This window comes from Rhinopithecus bieti, unplaced genomic scaffold (genome assembly GCF_001698545.2).
Source record: "Rhinopithecus bieti isolate Rb0 unplaced genomic scaffold, ASM169854v2 scaffold_5341, whole genome shotgun sequence".
NCBI lineage: Eukaryota > Metazoa > Chordata > Mammalia > Primates > Cercopithecidae > Rhinopithecus > Rhinopithecus bieti.
The window spans coordinates 1,257,936-1,275,977 of NW_016804835.1; the positions used below are offsets into that span (position 1 = coordinate 1,257,936).

At 38.0% G+C, this 18,042-nt stretch overlaps 1 protein-coding gene across 1 annotated transcript in view; it reads right to left on the reverse strand.

Moving 5' to 3' along the window:
• BIRC6 (baculoviral IAP repeat containing 6) overlaps positions 1-18,042 on the reverse strand; it is a 265,256-nt gene that overhangs the window by 106,286 nt on the left and 140,928 nt on the right. The window contains 8 exon segments of the mRNA XM_017870639.1: positions 2,402-2,510; positions 3,055-3,311; positions 5,128-5,407; positions 8,489-8,689; positions 10,409-10,603; positions 10,753-10,849; positions 11,724-11,899; positions 13,504-14,066. Of these exon segments, the coding sequence (XP_017726128.1) occupies positions 2,402-2,510; positions 3,055-3,311; positions 5,128-5,407; positions 8,489-8,689; positions 10,409-10,603; positions 10,753-10,849; positions 11,724-11,899; positions 13,504-14,066 (1,878 nt within the window).

Consider the following 18,042-nt stretch of genomic DNA (forward strand, 5'->3'; position numbering starts at 1 on the left):
AGTGTAAAATTTTTATAAGATGGAAATTAAGCTTCATTTATTTTCTCTGCACAGTACTTTTAAAAACACAGGTATCTGTCATTTAGAACTGACATTAATAACAAGATTATAGGTCAAGTACCACAGTAATCCCAATCCTCTGGAGCTGGGAACTAGTAAAACACAACCCAATTTTGAACCACTACCTGGGAGCAAAAGACTTTTTAAAGCAACAACACTATAGAGTTTTGGGCCGGGCGCGGTGGCTCACGCCTGTAATGCTAGCACTTTCGGAGGCCGAGGCGGGCGGATCACGAGGTCAGACGATCGAGACCATCCTGGCTAACATGGTGAAAACCCGTCTCTACTAAAAAATACAAAAAATTAGCTGGACGTGGTGGCAGGTGCCTGTAGTCCCAGCTACTCCAGAGGCAGAGGCAGCACTTGCAGTGAGCCGAGATTGTGCCACTGCACTCCAGCCTGGGCAGAGCGAGACTGCATCTCAAAAAAACAAAACAAAAAAAACTATAGAGTTTGTACAAAAAACAAATGGGATGAGATTTCTCAAGTTCTTAAAACACTGTGTTTACATTTACTTTATTTTCCTTCAATTTCTATTTCAGAATATAAGATTCTTGGCTTCACACTAAAACAATGGGGATAGGAAGGTATATAATACTAATTCTGAAAGATAAGACTCTTAAACTTTCGATTTTACATCATGAGGAATAAAGAGAATTCAGAAGACAAGGAAGACAATTTTCTCAGTCTAACAATCTTGTCATTAATGTCAGGTTTTTTTTGCTTTTTTTTGTTTTTTTTGAGACGGAATCTCGCTCTGTGGCCAAAGCTGGAGTGCCACTATGGTGCAATCTCAGCTCACTGCAAGCTTTGCCTCCCGGGTTCACACCATTCTCCTGCCTCAGCCTCCAGAGTAGCTAGCACTACAGGCGCCCGCCACCACGCCCGGCTAATATTTTGTATTTTTTTTTTTTTTAGTAGAGATGGGGCTTCACCGTGTTAGCCAGGATGATCTCGATCTCCTGACCTTGTGATCTGCCCGCCTCGGCCTCTCAAAGTGCTGGGATTACAGGCGTGAGCCACCGTGCCTAATCTCAGTTTTATATAACAAACATTCAAGTTTTAAAAAGTACTATGCAGAGAAAATCAATTAAACTTAATTTTATTCTTATTAAAAGCCACAACAATATTTAAAATTAAATAATCCTAACAGATTTCAAGCAACCTGTTCTGGAAAATATTTAACAGTGATATTTTAAATATATTTTAACCACTACTAACCATTATGATTCAAATTTGGCATAAATTGTTATTTACTTTATCAAAAACAATTGCAATCTATGTTTAAATGTAATCCATAATTTTAATAATTTATGAATATATTAATAAAACATCAAATGACTTCATTTTCAACATAATCAAAATATTAAGAAGTAACATAAATCAGGAAGAAATCTCTATAAATATGTTTTTCTAATATGGATGCTACACATTAAAACAGAGAATGCCAAATATTTGCTCAAAATTTATCAACAAAATATGTTTCAAAAATACTTCAAGTTGGCCGGGTACAGTGGCTCATGCCTATAATCCCAGCACTTTGGGAGGCCTAGGCGGGCGGGTCATGAGGTCAGGAGATTGTGCCACTGCACTCCAGCCTGGGCGACAGAGCAAGACTCCATCTCAAACAAAACAAAACAAAAACTTCAAGTTGGTATCAACTTGGAAGTAAAAGACATCAAGGTAGAATGACATTAGGACAACTGATCAAAATTACCTAACTGTAAAAAATATTATATTAAATTAATATATTTATTTAATATAATTAATGAAATTAACATATTTATATTATATTTAAATATTCAGCCAAAGTGTTCAAATGTCATTTACATGGTATGATATTGTTTCATTCTGTGGTAAATAGCAGGAAAGAGTACAGAAAGTAATGAAAAGACTTTGATGAATATGATAATCAATAATAAACAGAATAACCATTATCAAAATAGTCGAAGTACTAATTATAGACACAATATTCCTACATTCATATACACGTATTAAGTACTACCTAAGACAGTATGACTCTGATACTATCACTTTACAAGCTTCCTTTCACAGCATTGCCAACTTAAAAACATGTTTTATTCCACTCCTCAAAAGCAGTATTAACTAAGAATTCTATTTAAGTTCAAATTTGCTTAAAGTATGTCCAAATATATATAAATGTATGTTTAATGTTCATGAAAACTTGCAGAAGTTACATCATGTGAGGCATATGGTAAACATACAATATATAACAGTATTGTCTTTTATGAGATCATCTAAGGAAAAACTGTCAGAAACATTCACTACAGCATGATTATGTGCATGTGTGTGCTTAATTAAATGAAAAATAAAATCATACCTGTCTTTTGTACCAGGATCCTGAGTTGTTCCAAGCTGGTAAAGAATATCTATCGTAGAGTCAGAAGAGAGTCCATTTAGTCTTCCAAAAAGTAAAGGACTATTCAAATCTTGCAACAAAGAATCCAAAGAAAAAGTTTGCTAAATAAGCAAGTGAACCATGGGAAGATTTACTTAATTTAATTAAGTTATTCATTAAAAATGAAGTTTCCATAAATTCCAACAACAAAGAACAAACTCCAAACTAATGAAACCAGCTTGGGTGCAGTGGCTCACGCCTGTAATCCCAGCACTTTGGAAGGCCAATTTGGGTGGATCACCTGAGGTCAGGAGTTCGAAACCAGCCTGATCAATATGGAGACACCCCGCCTCTACTAAAAATACAAAAATTAGCCAGGTGTGGTGGCAGATGCCTGTAATCCCAGCTACTAGGAAGACGGAGGTTGTAGTGAGTCGAGATTGCACCACTGCACTCCAGCCTGGGCAACAGAGTGAGACTCCGTCAGAGAAGACAGAAGACAGAAGAGAGAAGAGATAAACATAAACTAAAAGAAAAAATAATTCCCAAAACAGAGCTCAGCACAAAGATCGCATAGTTCAACTGCTGTTACTTTACAGACATGTAAACATTTAAATATCAAAGTTAATTATCACCTGTAGGATCACTGCCTGATGCTGCACAATTTCTCAGGAGAATGTCTATGAGCTTCAGGCCAATTCTAGTAGACTGCAGTCCTATCTTTACAAGCACAACCTCGATGTTGGGTGAATGCATTCCACAGTAAGGTGACATCAATAAGGCCGCACAAGTCTGCAGCAGATTGGCAGTAGGTGCAGCTGCACTTGCCATCATTCCTTCTAGATCACTTATGTGAGTAAGGCAATGATGTAATAACCGTAACCATCCAATACTGAAAATACAAAATGACTTGTATGATCAATATAAGTCGCTCAAATCATTTCCGGGTAGAACATAACTTTTTAAAGATCAGCATGTTGTGTTTCATAAATAGCACTAAACAATCTAAGAAATGTTTTTTAGAATGCTGCAAATTCAGTAAACAGACAATAAGTTTCCCCTACAAGATAAATCACAACTGGGCGGGGTGGCTCACACCTGTAATCCCAGCACTTTGGGAGGCCGAGGCAGGCAGATCACGAGATCAGGAGTTCAAGACCAGCCTGGCCGACTTGGTGAAACCCCTTATCTACTAAAAATACAAAGATTAGCTGGGCATGGTGGTGGGCGCTTGTAATCCCAGCTACTCAGGAAGCTGAGGCAGGAGAATCATTTGAACTCAGGAGGCAGAGATTGCAGTGAGTCTAAATTGCACCACTGCACTCCAGCCTGGGCGACAGGGCAAAACTCCGTCTCAAAACAAACAAAAAGATAAATCACATACAAAAGGACTTGTATTCATAGCACGTGTTTGCTTTTTTTAAGAAATCAGCCAGAAATCTGCTTTGCATGCAATTATATATATTGATAAACTGATTACTGCCATAGACTTCTAAAACTGTGTAGTCTTAGCACCTTGAGAATAGAAATCCCAAATTCTTTTTTTTTTTTTTTTTTTTTGAAGATGGAGTTTCACTCTCTCGCCCAGGCTGGAGTGCAGTGGTGGAATCTTGGCTCACTGCAACCTCCACCTCCTGGGTTCAAGGGATTCTCCTGCCTCAGCCTCCCCAGCAGCTGGGACTACAGGTGCACACTGCCATGCCCAGCTAATTTTTTGTACTTTTAGTAGAGACGGGGTTTCACCTTGTTAGCTAGGATGGTTTCGATCTCCCGACCTCGTGATCTGCCTGCCTTGGCCTCCTCAAGTACTGGGATTACAGGTATGAGCCATGGCGCCAGGCCTTAAATTCATTTTTATCAGGCAAAACTTTCAACAAAATCCATCTATAAAACATTCAGCCATCAAAATTTATCAGAAAAATGTTGATTAAAAAATATATTGAGGTCCTTGTTTGTTTGGTTCAGACACAATCCTTCTGTTAACTAACAATTAGGAATTACCATATAAAACTAAGTCCCTGTTTCTAAGGTCAGTTGGTATGGTTCAGATGAGCTCCTGGTCATAAGCATTTGCAAATCCTCAAAACAGAGTATGATACAAAAAATTACAAGCCATAAAATTAGAATGTACACCTACATGTAGTATACAGATCATCTCAAAGACTAAACATACAACTTAATTTTTTTTTTTTTTTCCTGAGACGGAGTCTCGCTCTGTCGCCCAGGCTGGAGTGCAGTGGCCGGATCTCAGCTCACTGCAAGCTCCGCCTCCTGGGTTCACGCCGTTCTCCTGCCTCAGCCTCCCGAGTAGCTGGGACTACAGGCGCCCGCCACCTCGCCCGGCTAGTTTTTTGTATTTTTTAGTAGAGACGGGGTTTCACCGTGTTAGCCAGGATGGTCTCGATCTCCTGACCTCGTGATTCGCCCGTCTCGGCCTCCCAAAGTGCTGGGATTACAGGCTTGAGCCACCGCGCCCGGCCCATACACCTTAATTTTAATCAGTGTCAGCATTCTGTTTCCACAAAACTGTCTCTATTACACCTAATAAAATTGTATTATTTAGATACCTACGGAACAAAGACCTTCCTAAGACCTATAAAAGAAAAAACCCACAAAATAAGTAAGTCCCCTATCTCCCAACCCTGCCAAAAAAAAAAAAAAAAAAAAAGGACAGAAAGCTTTTTTAAATAATAGGAAACAAAACATACCTTGTTTTAGATACCTGATCTTCAGATGGAAGGAATGGATTATTAACCGTTGCTGAAGAGGTGGTACCAAAAGCAGTGAGCCCCAATAATTTAATTTGTGAAAGGCCTAATGTGCTGGCATCTCGTGGACGATGTAGTCTAAGGCAGACAGCAGAAGCTACTTCGGCTTTTACAAGCTGAATTTTTATGTAGGTGAGGCCACTTGTGACAACAGGCGTGGACAAAGGTAGCATATTTACCCCATCTGCACTTACTTCAACAGACACTGAGGAAGGGCAGGCTATAAAAATAAAACGGAATCATCACAACAGACAAACTAGATTGAACAGTTTGTTAAAATCCCAGGAAAATAGCAGCTTTCACAATTGTATTCATCATGAACTTGTAAAAGAAAATGTATACAACAAAATATAGTTCGACAATGACTTTCACCATAATTAATGTTGGAGCTACTTTTCAACTCAAAATATTTGATCTACAATAAAAATTAAACAGTCTAATATTCACCTAAAAAAAGAGGAACCAAAGATGTGTGAAGCACATGTACCTGATGTTCCCTATGAATAAAACCAGGCAAATAGGTAGTTATATCATCATTTCTACTTTACTCAAAATTATCACAAATAATATAAAACTACATTTGATTAATATGCTGTGGTTTACTGTTTTAAATAATTTGGGGGAAAAATGTAACAAAACTTGTTTTTCTACCAATTATTCTATTACTACTAGATTGTGATATTTTTTAAACACTGAGTTTAACCTCACAGCTGAGTTTAGAAATTGCCTTTTTTTTTTTTTTTTTGAGGGACAGTCTTGCCCTGTTGCCCAGGCTGCAATGAGTACAGTGGTGCGATCTTAGCTAATTGCAACCTCCGCCTCCCAGGTTCAAGTGATTCTCCTGCCGTAGCCTCCACAGTAGCTGCAACCACAGGCAGGTGCCACCATATCTAGGAATTTTTTGTACTTTTGGTAGAGACAGGGTTTTGCCATGTTAGCCAGGCTGGCCTCGAACTCCTGACCTCAAGTGATTCACCTGCCTCGGCCTCCCAAACTGTTGGGATTATAGATGTGAGCCACTGTGCCCAGTCTCCTTTTCAAATTAAGCCAAATATCCACGGGATTTTTTTTTGTTGTTTTGGGGTTTTTTTTTTTGAGAAGGAGTCTCTCTGTGTCGCCCAGGCTGGAGTGCAGTGGTGTGATCTCGGCTCACTGCAAGCTCCGCCTCCTGGCTTCACACCATTCTCCTGTCTCAGCCTCCCGAGTAGCTGGGACTACAGGCGCCTGCCACCACACCTGGCTAATTTTTTGTGTATTTTTAGTAGAGACGGGGTTTCACCGTGTTATCCAAGATGGTCTCCATCTCCTGACCTCGTGATCTGCCCGCCTCGGCCTCCCAAAGTGCTGGGATTACAGGCATGAGCCACCGTGCCTGGTCAGGACTTTTTTAAAAATCAATTCTTGCTGAAATTTAAGGAGTCCCCAGTGAACAAACAACTGGAACTACTACCAGAAAATTATTTCTTTCTAGCTTAACATGGAACCCCATATAATAAACATATGTCAACTAAAGCCTTGGAAATTTAGTTTTATTTTTAATTTCAGTGGTAAAATAAGAAGGAATTACATGCCAGCTTTACACTGATTACTAGACAGTCAACTTAATTTTGAAATTTACACTTCAAATCCTTTTGAGGAAAGTATTATCTACATTTTACACAAGCAGACATAGTAAAAACAGATTAATCCATGCTCCCACAGGAACAAATGTCACACCTTAGATTCAAGTTCATGTTTGCTTCTAAAGACTGTTATTTCCACTGTATCACAACATATTTTCAACTTCTGCTCTAATCCAGTAATAAAACCAAATTTCTTAATCAAGAACACTTAAGTAGGGAACACTTAAACCAATTAATTTTCACAGGAGTTCCCCTTTGTAATATGTTTCCTATTTCAATTCCCATGTGCAAAATCCAGCTGAACTTCAAAAGCCACTACTTATGACCAACTCCTCTGCTTTCCAAATAAAAGCAATCACTTTCCAATTTTAGAGGTAGTGTAAGTCTTATATTGACTTATATTTTGCCTTTTAATATAGTTATTTTTGACTTCCTAAAACACTCTGTATTAGCATATTTTCCTTCTACCTTTATATTATCTGTTTGTTATCTAAGGAGTGTGGATGCCACAAGTAATTAAGATATATCAGTCTAATCTTGCAAATACATAGAAAAAAACTGTTTTCTCCAAAGATGCCAGGAGTCTACAAAATTTCCCATAGCTCCTCATGCAATTATTGAGTGATATTTGATAGCAATGAGAATCAATCCATAAACGTAAGCATGTGTATTACTTTAAACAATTCTGGCAAAATTATAACTATATTGAAAACATTTGTGAACCATATAAAATACAAAATGGGCTGGGTACAGTAGCTCACACCTGTAATCTCAGCACTTTGGGAGGCCAAGGCAGATAGATCGCTACAGCCCAGGCATCATAACAAAATCCCGTCTCTACAAAAAAACACAAAAATTTAGCGAGGCATGGTGGTACACGCCTGTGGTCCCAGCTATACATGAGGCTGAGATGGGAGGATCATTTGAGCCTCAGAGGTCAAGGCTACAGTGATCTGAGATATCAAAACTGCACTCCAGCCTATGCAACAGAGACCTTGCCTCAAAAAAAAAAAGAAAAAAGAAAATGAGTATTTCATATTCTTTATAAATACCTGAAAGAGTTCATTGCTCTTAAGTGATAATTAATATTTCGCAAAAATTATTTTGAATTATTTGCCTTACAGAGTTCAATAAAATGTATTCAACGAACATGCATCAAATAAATGATACAATATTACAAGAATACTGACATATTACAACAAACACAGTATGAATCTTAAAATCACATTGAAGTAGTCAAAATATAATATCATTCAAAAAGATAGTTATCTTCTAAAGAAGTCAGAGGGCAGGCACACAAATCTATGCTAATTTCATATTACAAGGCTAGGACTGAGATCTGGGCTGAAAAAACTAACATGGTAAAAAACGGGAGTGTAATAAACTCATTTCAGCTTAATACTGAGGCTTAGTAAATTTGAGAGAAAAGAGAAAGCAAAATAATATATAACTGGAACACACTTGTTTAGACTTCATGACACAATCTTTTTGTCTGAGGTTAACAGTCATTTCCCCTAAAATGACTTGGTAGTATTAATTATTTCACTAAAAACTGTTCAGAAGTTACACACTCTGGTAATCACATCTAAGTGTATTTCTGCTTACTAAATATTTTTATTTTCAAATGTTTCTAAATTAAAGTCTGCTCTCATGTTGCTTCTTTATAAAATATTACTCACTTGCAAGAGATGCAAGATGAGGCTGGATATGTATCTCCTTAAGCAGCACTGCTGCGGGAAGGTGAATGGTAAGGTCACACCAAGCCTCCTCTGGAAGAAAGATGTAGGACCAAGCAGCAGAGCGAGCTCTTCTATGAGGAGGTGTGGCCTGCAATAGCACTTCAGCTGGCTGGGCAGTAGGACTGCTAGATGTGATTGTACCTAGAGAAGATATTTTACATAAAATAAGAACTTGCAAAAGAAACGTAACAAAGCTTTAAAATCTATACGAATAAAATTAAACTAGAAAAATTAATTGAAAACATGAACAACTGATGCTGGTAATGTACTTAGTATCCTAAGCATGACTGTAGAGGTATTCACAAAACATTGGGAAATCCCGTCAACTGACAAGGTGACAAGTTCATTATTAACTGCTGTCTACTTTATACTCATATGATACATGAAAACTAAAGATACAGCAATAAATGTAGCTCCATAATTTTCTAACTATTTAAGTAAAAAACAATGTCCAATATATCTCCACCTTTAAAATAATCATCTTTATTCTAAGATGCCAATGTCTATGATTTAGAAATATGAAAAGGGGCCGGGAGCGGTGGCTCAAGCCTGTAATCCCAGCACTTTGAGAGGCCGAGACGGGCGGATCACGAGGTCAGGAGATCGAGACCTTCCTGGCTAACACGGTGAAACCCTGTCTCTACTAAAAAAAAATACAAAAAACTAGCCGGGCGACGTGGCGGGCGCCTGTAGTCCCAGCTACTCGGGAGGCTGAGGCAGGAGAATGGCGTAAACCCAGGAGGCGGAGCTTGCAGTGAGCTGAGATCCGGCCACTGCACTCCAGCCTGGGCGGCAGAGTGAGACACCGTCTCAAAAAAAAAAAAAGAAAAAAAAAGAAATATGAAAAGAAAAATTAAAAAGAAACTACGTAAACTAGATAAAAAAGTAAATACCTAAATTCAAAACTTTTAAAAAAGATAGTACCACTTTAAGGCCAGGCACAATGGCTCACGCCTGTAATCCCAACACTTTGGGAGGCCGAAGTGGCGGATCACTTGGGGCCAGAAGTTCAAGACCAGCCTGGACAACATGGTGAAACCCCATCTCTACTAAACACACACACACACACAAAGCCAGTGTGGTGGCACATGTCCGTAATCCTAGCTACTCAGGAGGCTGAGGCATGAGAATTGCCTGAACACGGGAGATAGATGTTGCAGTGAGCGGACATCGCACCACTGCACTCCAGCCTAGGTGACAGAGTGAGACTCTCTCACAACAAAACGAAACAAAACATAGTACCACTTTAAGAAGGAAAATGAGATTTAAAATTGATTAACATTTACAGAGAAAACTTACTGAAGAATCTCTACTTAGTTTCTTAAATTGTGCTTCTATTTTGACTCACAAATAAAAACAAACTTTACTGCTAAAGAACTGTTAAAACAGTCCCTCTCGGCCAGGCGTGGTGGCTCAAGCCCATAATCCCAGCACTTTGGGAGGCTGAGGTGGGCGGATCACCTAAGGTCAGGCATTTGAGACCAGCCTGGTCAATATGGTGAAACCCCATCTCCATTAAAAATACAAAAATTAGCTGGGCATGGTGGCATACACTTGTAATCCCAGCTACTCAGGAGGCTGAGGGAGGAGAATTGCTCAAACCCAGGAGGCGGAGGTTGCAGTGAGCCGAGATCGTGCCATTGCACTCTGGCTTGGGCAACAAGAGCAAAACTCCATCTCAAAACAAACAAAAAATTCCCTCTCGTAAGTAGAATGTCGAGATATCCACTACCTCTAAAATAAACTGTTTGTAATTAAAATAGCAATATATGGTATCATCAACTGACTTCAACTTATTTTGTTTCATACCAGCTAATAAACTGAATAAATTCACATAAGATTTAATAACACTTTTCTTACCAAGGGGTGCAAAGTTATGAATCCCTTCGGCATTGTCAGGCTCAGAAGCTAGTATTCTTGTTTTCAATGTGCTGTCAACAGCTTTATTTGGACCACAGTCAAGAAATTTCATAATAGTTGATACCATACTTCTTGCAGTGTTCACAATAGCCCTTGTACTAGTGACCATATTATTGCATATGAGCTGAACACCACCTAAATTATAAAGAATAAGAAATGAAATCAGTATCAGGACAGATGGTTCAACATCAAAAGTAAACTTCCACAAAAGACTACAAAAATGAAAATGTAACATACTATCACATAACTACACTTAAATTATAGTTACTGAAATATTATCTTACCCATATCATGAAATGCTTTCAAGGCATCACTAGTATCCAATACTCTCAAAATGAACCACAATAATGGCTCAGATAACTGGCAAGTAGCAAGAGAGCCCTAAAAAATGAAATATGTGTATTATGACTTTATACACTCCTGCGAATAAGAACTCAATGCATGTAATATTCCTTCCTAGTTAATTTTTGTAAACTGACAGCCTTAAATACACTAAATACAAAATGTCTGCCAAAATACATAAGAAATCTTACCTGAATAAGAAAAAACCATCTCCCTCAACTCAGATTTTAATTTTTTAAAGCATCTGTCTTCATCCATTATCTTTTCCCTTTATGTGCATTTAGATACCAATTTCATTTAAAATTTTAACCATCTAAAGTACCTTTGTATTTTCTAATAGAGAAATATACACATTCAACAAATGTTTACAAAAATGATAATTATACACTGCTATATAGAAGACAAAAGAAATTGTTCTAATATCTGCATTTCAAAATGGGAAATGGACAAGAAAGTAAAATAATCTGATTCCTGTAATTTCATTTGTAAAAATGAAATACAGAAGGGAAAAATTTTGTAACCTATTTTCTTTAATTAGCTTAATCCCTTTTAATGGGGAAAAAAAAGTTGAATACACAACATAAGTTTCAAATAATTTCACATTACATCTTCTTACGTAACATCTATGGAGAACACCTCTATATTACACTATGCTATTTTTAGGAGAAAGAGAAGAACTTCTTGAGACACAATAAATGTTTTACTCTTGTATTACTGTGGTCATGTCTGAAAATACCACTTCAAAGAAACTTTATTCTCCAACTTTTATTAATAATCCATAGCCCTCTTGCACTGATGCTTTTCACTGTCCAATATATAATAAATATACTTATTTGTCTCTGTCCTATAATTTTCCACTTACATTGCCAGAAATTTATTTGAATCACTGCAACTGTTGTTGGCTTGAACTTACTTGTCTGCCCATATATCCACAGGCCATGTATGTTAAAATTGGCTGCAGCATCATGTGGACTGTAGAAGCTTTTTTACTAAGGGTTGTCAGTATGGTAAATAATCCATCCCCAACTGATATAGCATCCAACCCACCATGAAAGTTTTCATGTTTAGTGAGATGTAATCCGCTTGCTCCTAGGAAAAATAAAAGATTCCACATTAAAAGATTAAAAGTATATATATCCAGCCAGGCGCAGTGGCTCACGCCTGTTATCTCAACACTTTGGGAGGCTGAGGCAGGTGGATCACCTGACATCAGGAGTTCAAAACCAGCCTGGCCAACATGGTGAAAACAAATAATAATTAAAATATAGAAGCTGAAAAGTCATTTTTTCCAAAACTGCTGAAGAATTAACATGTAACAGCTGTTTATACCCTCTACACATAACCCGAACGGACTCCTGGAGACTAAAATATCAATGACAATATTCAGTAGAGCATGGTTTATGGCTATCTTCTTACATGAGATTCCTCTATATCACCAACAATAAAAATAGGTTGTTCTGTTACATGACTGAGAACATCACTCTACATACTAGCTATATATATCAAGAAGACAGGACATAAATAGAAAAATAAGTGAAACCAGCACGTAACTATTCTTTTTAATCTAATCAAAAGGAAGATATGGCTGTTTCCCATACACTGACAAAGAAAATATACCACCAGGCAAAATACATTGATGTTCAATTATTTTAAAATTTAATGTAATGTATTAACATTCAAAGAGGTAAAAAAAGTTAAGCAACAGCACATAAACTTAACACTGATACGTGTCATAGAAAATGTTACAGTATGAATAAAATTTTATATTTTATTTTCAAAGCAAATGTGAATAAATAATACTTGTCTTTAACACAAAATGATGTGAAATAAGAACTCAAAATCAACCTGGCTAACATGGTGAAATCCCGTCTCTACAAAAAAAAAAAATTGGCAGGGTGCAGTGGCTCACACCTGTAATCCTAGTACTTTGGGAGGCTGAGGTGGGAAGATCACCTGAAGTCAGGAGTTCGAGACCAGCTTGCCCAACATTGCGAAACCCCATCTCTACTAAAATACAAAAAATTAGCCAGGCATGGTGGCACATGCCTGTAATCCCAGGTACTCAAGAGGCCGAGGCACGAGAATTGCTTGAACCTAGGAGGCGGAGGTTGCAATGAACCGAGATCACACCACTGCACTTCAGCCTAGGCAACACAGCAAGACTTCATCTCAAAAGAAACAAAAACAAAAACAAACAAAAAACTAGGAGGGGCATGGTGGTACACGCCTGTAATCCCAACTACTCGGTAGGCTGAGGCAGGAGTATCACTTGAATCTGGGAGGCAGAGGTTACAGTGAGCTGAGATCGTGTCATTGTACTCCAGCCTGGGAGCAAAACTCTGTCTTGTGGCGGGGCGGCGGGGGGAGAAAAAAAATTAGCTGGGTGTGGTGGCAGGCACCTATGGTTGCAGCTACTTGGGTGGCTGAGGCATGAGAATTGCTTGAACCTGGGAGGCATCTCAATATAAAAGAAACAAAAAAAAACCAAAATGACGTAACATTTTTCAATATTTCACTTTAATTCATTAATCGAAGCCCCTATACAAAAGTCCTCACCAATAAAAATCAGTCATGAAAAGCTTAAAGCAGTTTTACACTACAAAGTAAAAAGAGACTGAATCCATATATTGCTTAAAAAAAAAAACAATTATAGTACCAGAGACAACGGTAAGATTAATATTCTCAATACATACCAATTATCATTGCCATGGCACTGCTATTACACAGGCCCAGAGCAGACAAAATCTGGCTCATAATTTGTTGGTTGGCTAAGACTAAGTCAGCAACATATGCAGGCGATCCTTGAACACTGGTACTGCTTCCATTGCCATCTTTGCCTCCTGAGACTTTTTCTTCATCTGAAACACTATCTGTTGTATTTGTGGTCACAGACACTCTTGCACTGTATTCCCTATTGCCTGAAAGAGGCAGCTGCACTAAAATGTTAACAAGTTTTAACAAATCAAACATGAGTTGATCCCTTGTCATTTCGCCACAAACTGCTTTTGCATCACCTGGACGAATCAGGTTGGCAAAGAGTCCCCCAAAGCATGCTCGAGCACCCACGGAGCTATCTGATCCACTTCTTGACATTACTTTGTCTGAGCAAGTGATATAGTGGTGCACTAAAAATGTAACAGATTCTATCACAGCAGAAATAGTACTAACTGAAACGACTTCAAAATTCTGCTCCAGAGTGAATTCTAAGAGCTTCACTTGGGCATCGAGAGGTCCTTGGCCTGTCTGGAAAGCACCCCTGCAGAGAGAGACAGAGAGACAGAGATACAATAAGAGAGAGGATTAAAAATTAAACGATTTTAAGTAGTTCTGAAAGCAGTAACTTATCACAATATAAGGAAGTTAAACAAGTTCTTGGTATTCACTATTTCATTAGGTAGATAATAGTTTTAATCTCTTTTAGAATTCTTGTTCTTGACTCCATTTTAGACACACTCAAAAACAACCTCCCTTCCATATACAAAACTAAGGGACAAGTATATACGGAAATGATTTTGAAGCTACAGAAAAAAATACTTCAAAATCACATGGCACTTCTTATAATGAAATGAGTTATAATTTTTTCCATTCTCAAATAATGCTATTGTAAACATTCCCTAGTGATAATGATACTTAAAAATTAAGATTCAATCAAATCATTCTTACGTATCAAAACTGAATGCTCTTCAAATTCTGCTTATGCCTAAGATACAGAATGCTGAAAAGAGTATCACCCTCAGTCTAACAGCAAGAAAAAGGCAAATTAGGCCAGATGCAATGACTCATGCCTGTAATCCCATCACTTTGGGAGCCCCATGCAGGCAGATCACTTGAGGCCAGAAGTTTGAGACCGGCCTGGCCAACGTGGTGACACCTCATTGTTACTAAAAATACAAAAATTAGCCGGGCATGGTGGCATGTGACTGTTAATTGCAGCTACTCAGGAGATTAAGGCAAAAGAATAGCTTTTGAGTTTGAGACCTGCCTGGCTAACATGGCAAAACCCCATCTCTACTGAAAATACAAAAATCAGCCAGGCATGGTGATGGGCCTGTAATCCCAGCTACTGAGAAGGCTGAAGCATGAGAATTACAGGAACCCAGGAGGCGGAGGTTGCAGGGAGTCGAGATCACGCCACTGCACTATAGCCTGGGTGACAGAGCCAAAATCTATTTCAAAAACCAAACAAGCAAACAAAAAAAGACTGCCTAAAGCAAAATAATATATAAATACATAAAAGGCTGCACAGTATTGCGTGTTTATAGCATAAACAGTAAAAACACGACAACTATGTCACAAAAGATGGAAGAAAGGAATTGAAACTACACTGTTAAGTTCTGACATTATACATGAGTGGAATGATATTTGAAAATAGAATGTGATTAAATAAAGGTGTATCTTGTAAAGCTAGGACAACTAATATGAAACATTTTCGGTTAGAGGCCAGGCACAGTGGCTCACGCCTATAATGACAGTAACCCAGGTGGATTACTTGAGCTCAGGAGGTGGAGACTAGCCTGGTCAACCTGGTGAAACCCCATCTACAAAATATACAAAAATTAGCCCTGTGTGGTAGCATAGCTGGAGCCTGTAATCCCAGCTACTCCAGAAGTTAAGGCATGAAAATCGCTTGAACACAGAAGGTGGAGGTTGCAGAGAGCCAAGCTCACACCACTACGGTCCAACCTGTGTGACAGAGCAAACCAACGCTGGCTCAAAAATAAATAAATAAGAAATTCAGTTATAAATAAGAATGGAAACGAAATAGTTTTAAAAGTTGCTTAATTCAAAAGTCAACAGAAAAAGATTTTTTAAAAGGAATCAAAAATAGATGAAATAAATAGAAAACTGGCAAAATGATCAGTTCTAATCCAGCATGTCAATAATTACATTAAATGTAAGTAGTCTATATAGGCCAATTCTGACATTGTCAGTAGTCTATATAGGCCAATTCTGACATTGTCAAATGCTTGTATTAGAAAAGAAGAAAGGTCTAGAAAAGAAGAAAGGTCTAAAATCAATTATCTAAGCCAGAAAGATCAAATTAAATTCAAAGAAAGTAGAAAGGAAAAAATATCCATAAGCTGCTTTTTTTGAAAATAATATTGATGAACTTCTAGCCAGAATGACCCCAAAAAAAGATAAAAATTACCAACATCAGAAATAAAGGAAGGAAACTCACTATAGATCCTATAAACATTAATAAATATATATTTCAACTAACAAATTCAACAATGTAAAGGAATAACTTCCTTCACAAAATTACCAAGGCTCACTCAAGAAGAGAAAACCTGAATAATCCAAGACCTAGAAAATAAGTTGAAAATTTTGGGGGCAAAGAAAACTCCAGCCACAGGATGCTTCAATGGCAAACGCTACCAAATACGTAAGTAAGTGACAATACACATATTACACAACCTCTTTCAGAGAACAAATTCAGCAAGTTATAAATGGATTGATATGTTATGACCAAGGGTGTCTATCTTGAGAATGCACATTAACTGACACTTTAAAAAAAAAAAAAAATCAAACTTGGTGTAGTGGCATATGCCGATTGGGCCAGCTAAGAACAGAATGAGACTGAAAGCTTGCTTGAACTCAGGAATTCAAGGTCAGCCTGGGCAACATTGTGAGAGCCCAACTCTTTAGAAAACACCAATATACTTCAACGTATGAACAGATGAAAGAAGAAACAACCTATGATCATTTCAACAGATGCAGGGAAACATCTAACAAAATCTAGAGACATTCATAATTTTTTTAATGTCTCAACAAGTTAGAAACAAACTGGAACTTCCTCAACTTACTATCACGTATCTAAGAAAGAGCTCCAGCTAGTAACATATCTAATTATGAAAAACAATGTTTCATAAGATATTAAGATTAAGAAAAAGAAGGAAGAGCAATTTTTACCATATGTACTCAACAGCATACTGGGAAGTCCAAACAAGTACAACTGGAGCGGGGAGGGGAACCCATGAGACATATGCATAGGAAGGGCAGAAATAAAACTAACTGTATTCTCTGACATAGCCAAATAAGCAATACATCTGCCCAAATTGATCTACAGAATGATGCAATCTCACTCAAAACGATTTTTTTCTGGTAAATCATTGACTATAAAATTTATAAGGAAAAGGAAAGGAATTAAAATAGCCAAAATTACTCTAAAAGAACAAAGGTGGAGGGCCTACGCTACTAGATTTCAAAAAATACTGTAAGGGAACTAAGACACTGAGGTAATGCACAAAAAATAGACAAAAACATAAATTCTATATAATACACTGTATGAACAAATGAAGCTGGGTGTGGTGGCTTACACCTGTAAACCCAGCAATCTGGGAGACGGAGGCAGGTGGATCTCTTGAGGCCAGGAGTTTGAGAACAGCCTGGCCAACATGGCGAAACCCCATCTCTACTGAAAATACAAAAATTAGCCAGGCATGGTGATGGGCCTGTAATCCCAGCTACTTAGGAGGCTAAAGCATGAGAATTGCACGAACCCATGAGGCGGAGGTTGCAGTGAGCCGAGATCACGCCATAGCACTCCATTCTGGGTGTCAGAGCAAAACTGTCTCAAAAAAAAAAAAGAAGTGTATGCATAGACCAAAACAAATATCATTGATTGATATTTGAAAAACTACAAAGGGAAGCCAATGAAAAAAGGAAAGTATTTTCAAAAAATGGTATAGGAAGGTGGGGTGCGGTGGCTCATGCTTGTAATCCCAGCACCTTGGGAGGCTGAGGCTGGTGGATCACGAGGTCAATAGATCAAGACCATCCTGGCTAACATGGTGAAAGCCCGTCTCTACTAAAAATACAAAAACAAAATTAGCAGGGTGTGGTGGTGGGGGCCTGTAGTCCCAGCTACTCGGGAGGCTGAGGTGGGAGAATGGTGTGAACCCAGGAGGCGGAGCTTGCACTGAACCAAGATGGCGCCACCGCACTCCAGCCTGGGCGTAAGAGCGAGACTCCATCTCCCAAAAAAAAAAAAAGGGGGGGGGGGGGGGGATAGGAACAATTGGACATCCACAGGCAAAGGAAAAGGAAAAAAAAAATTATCCTGAAAGCAAAAAAACAGAAAGTCTAAACATAAAACATAAAATTGTAAAATTTCTAGAAGAAAACGGAATATTCTGTGTGACTTTGTGTGAGGAGGGTATTTAAAAAACAATAACAAAAAATATGTAGACGTTGACAATTTAGATTACATCTAGAATTTTAAAATTTCTGCT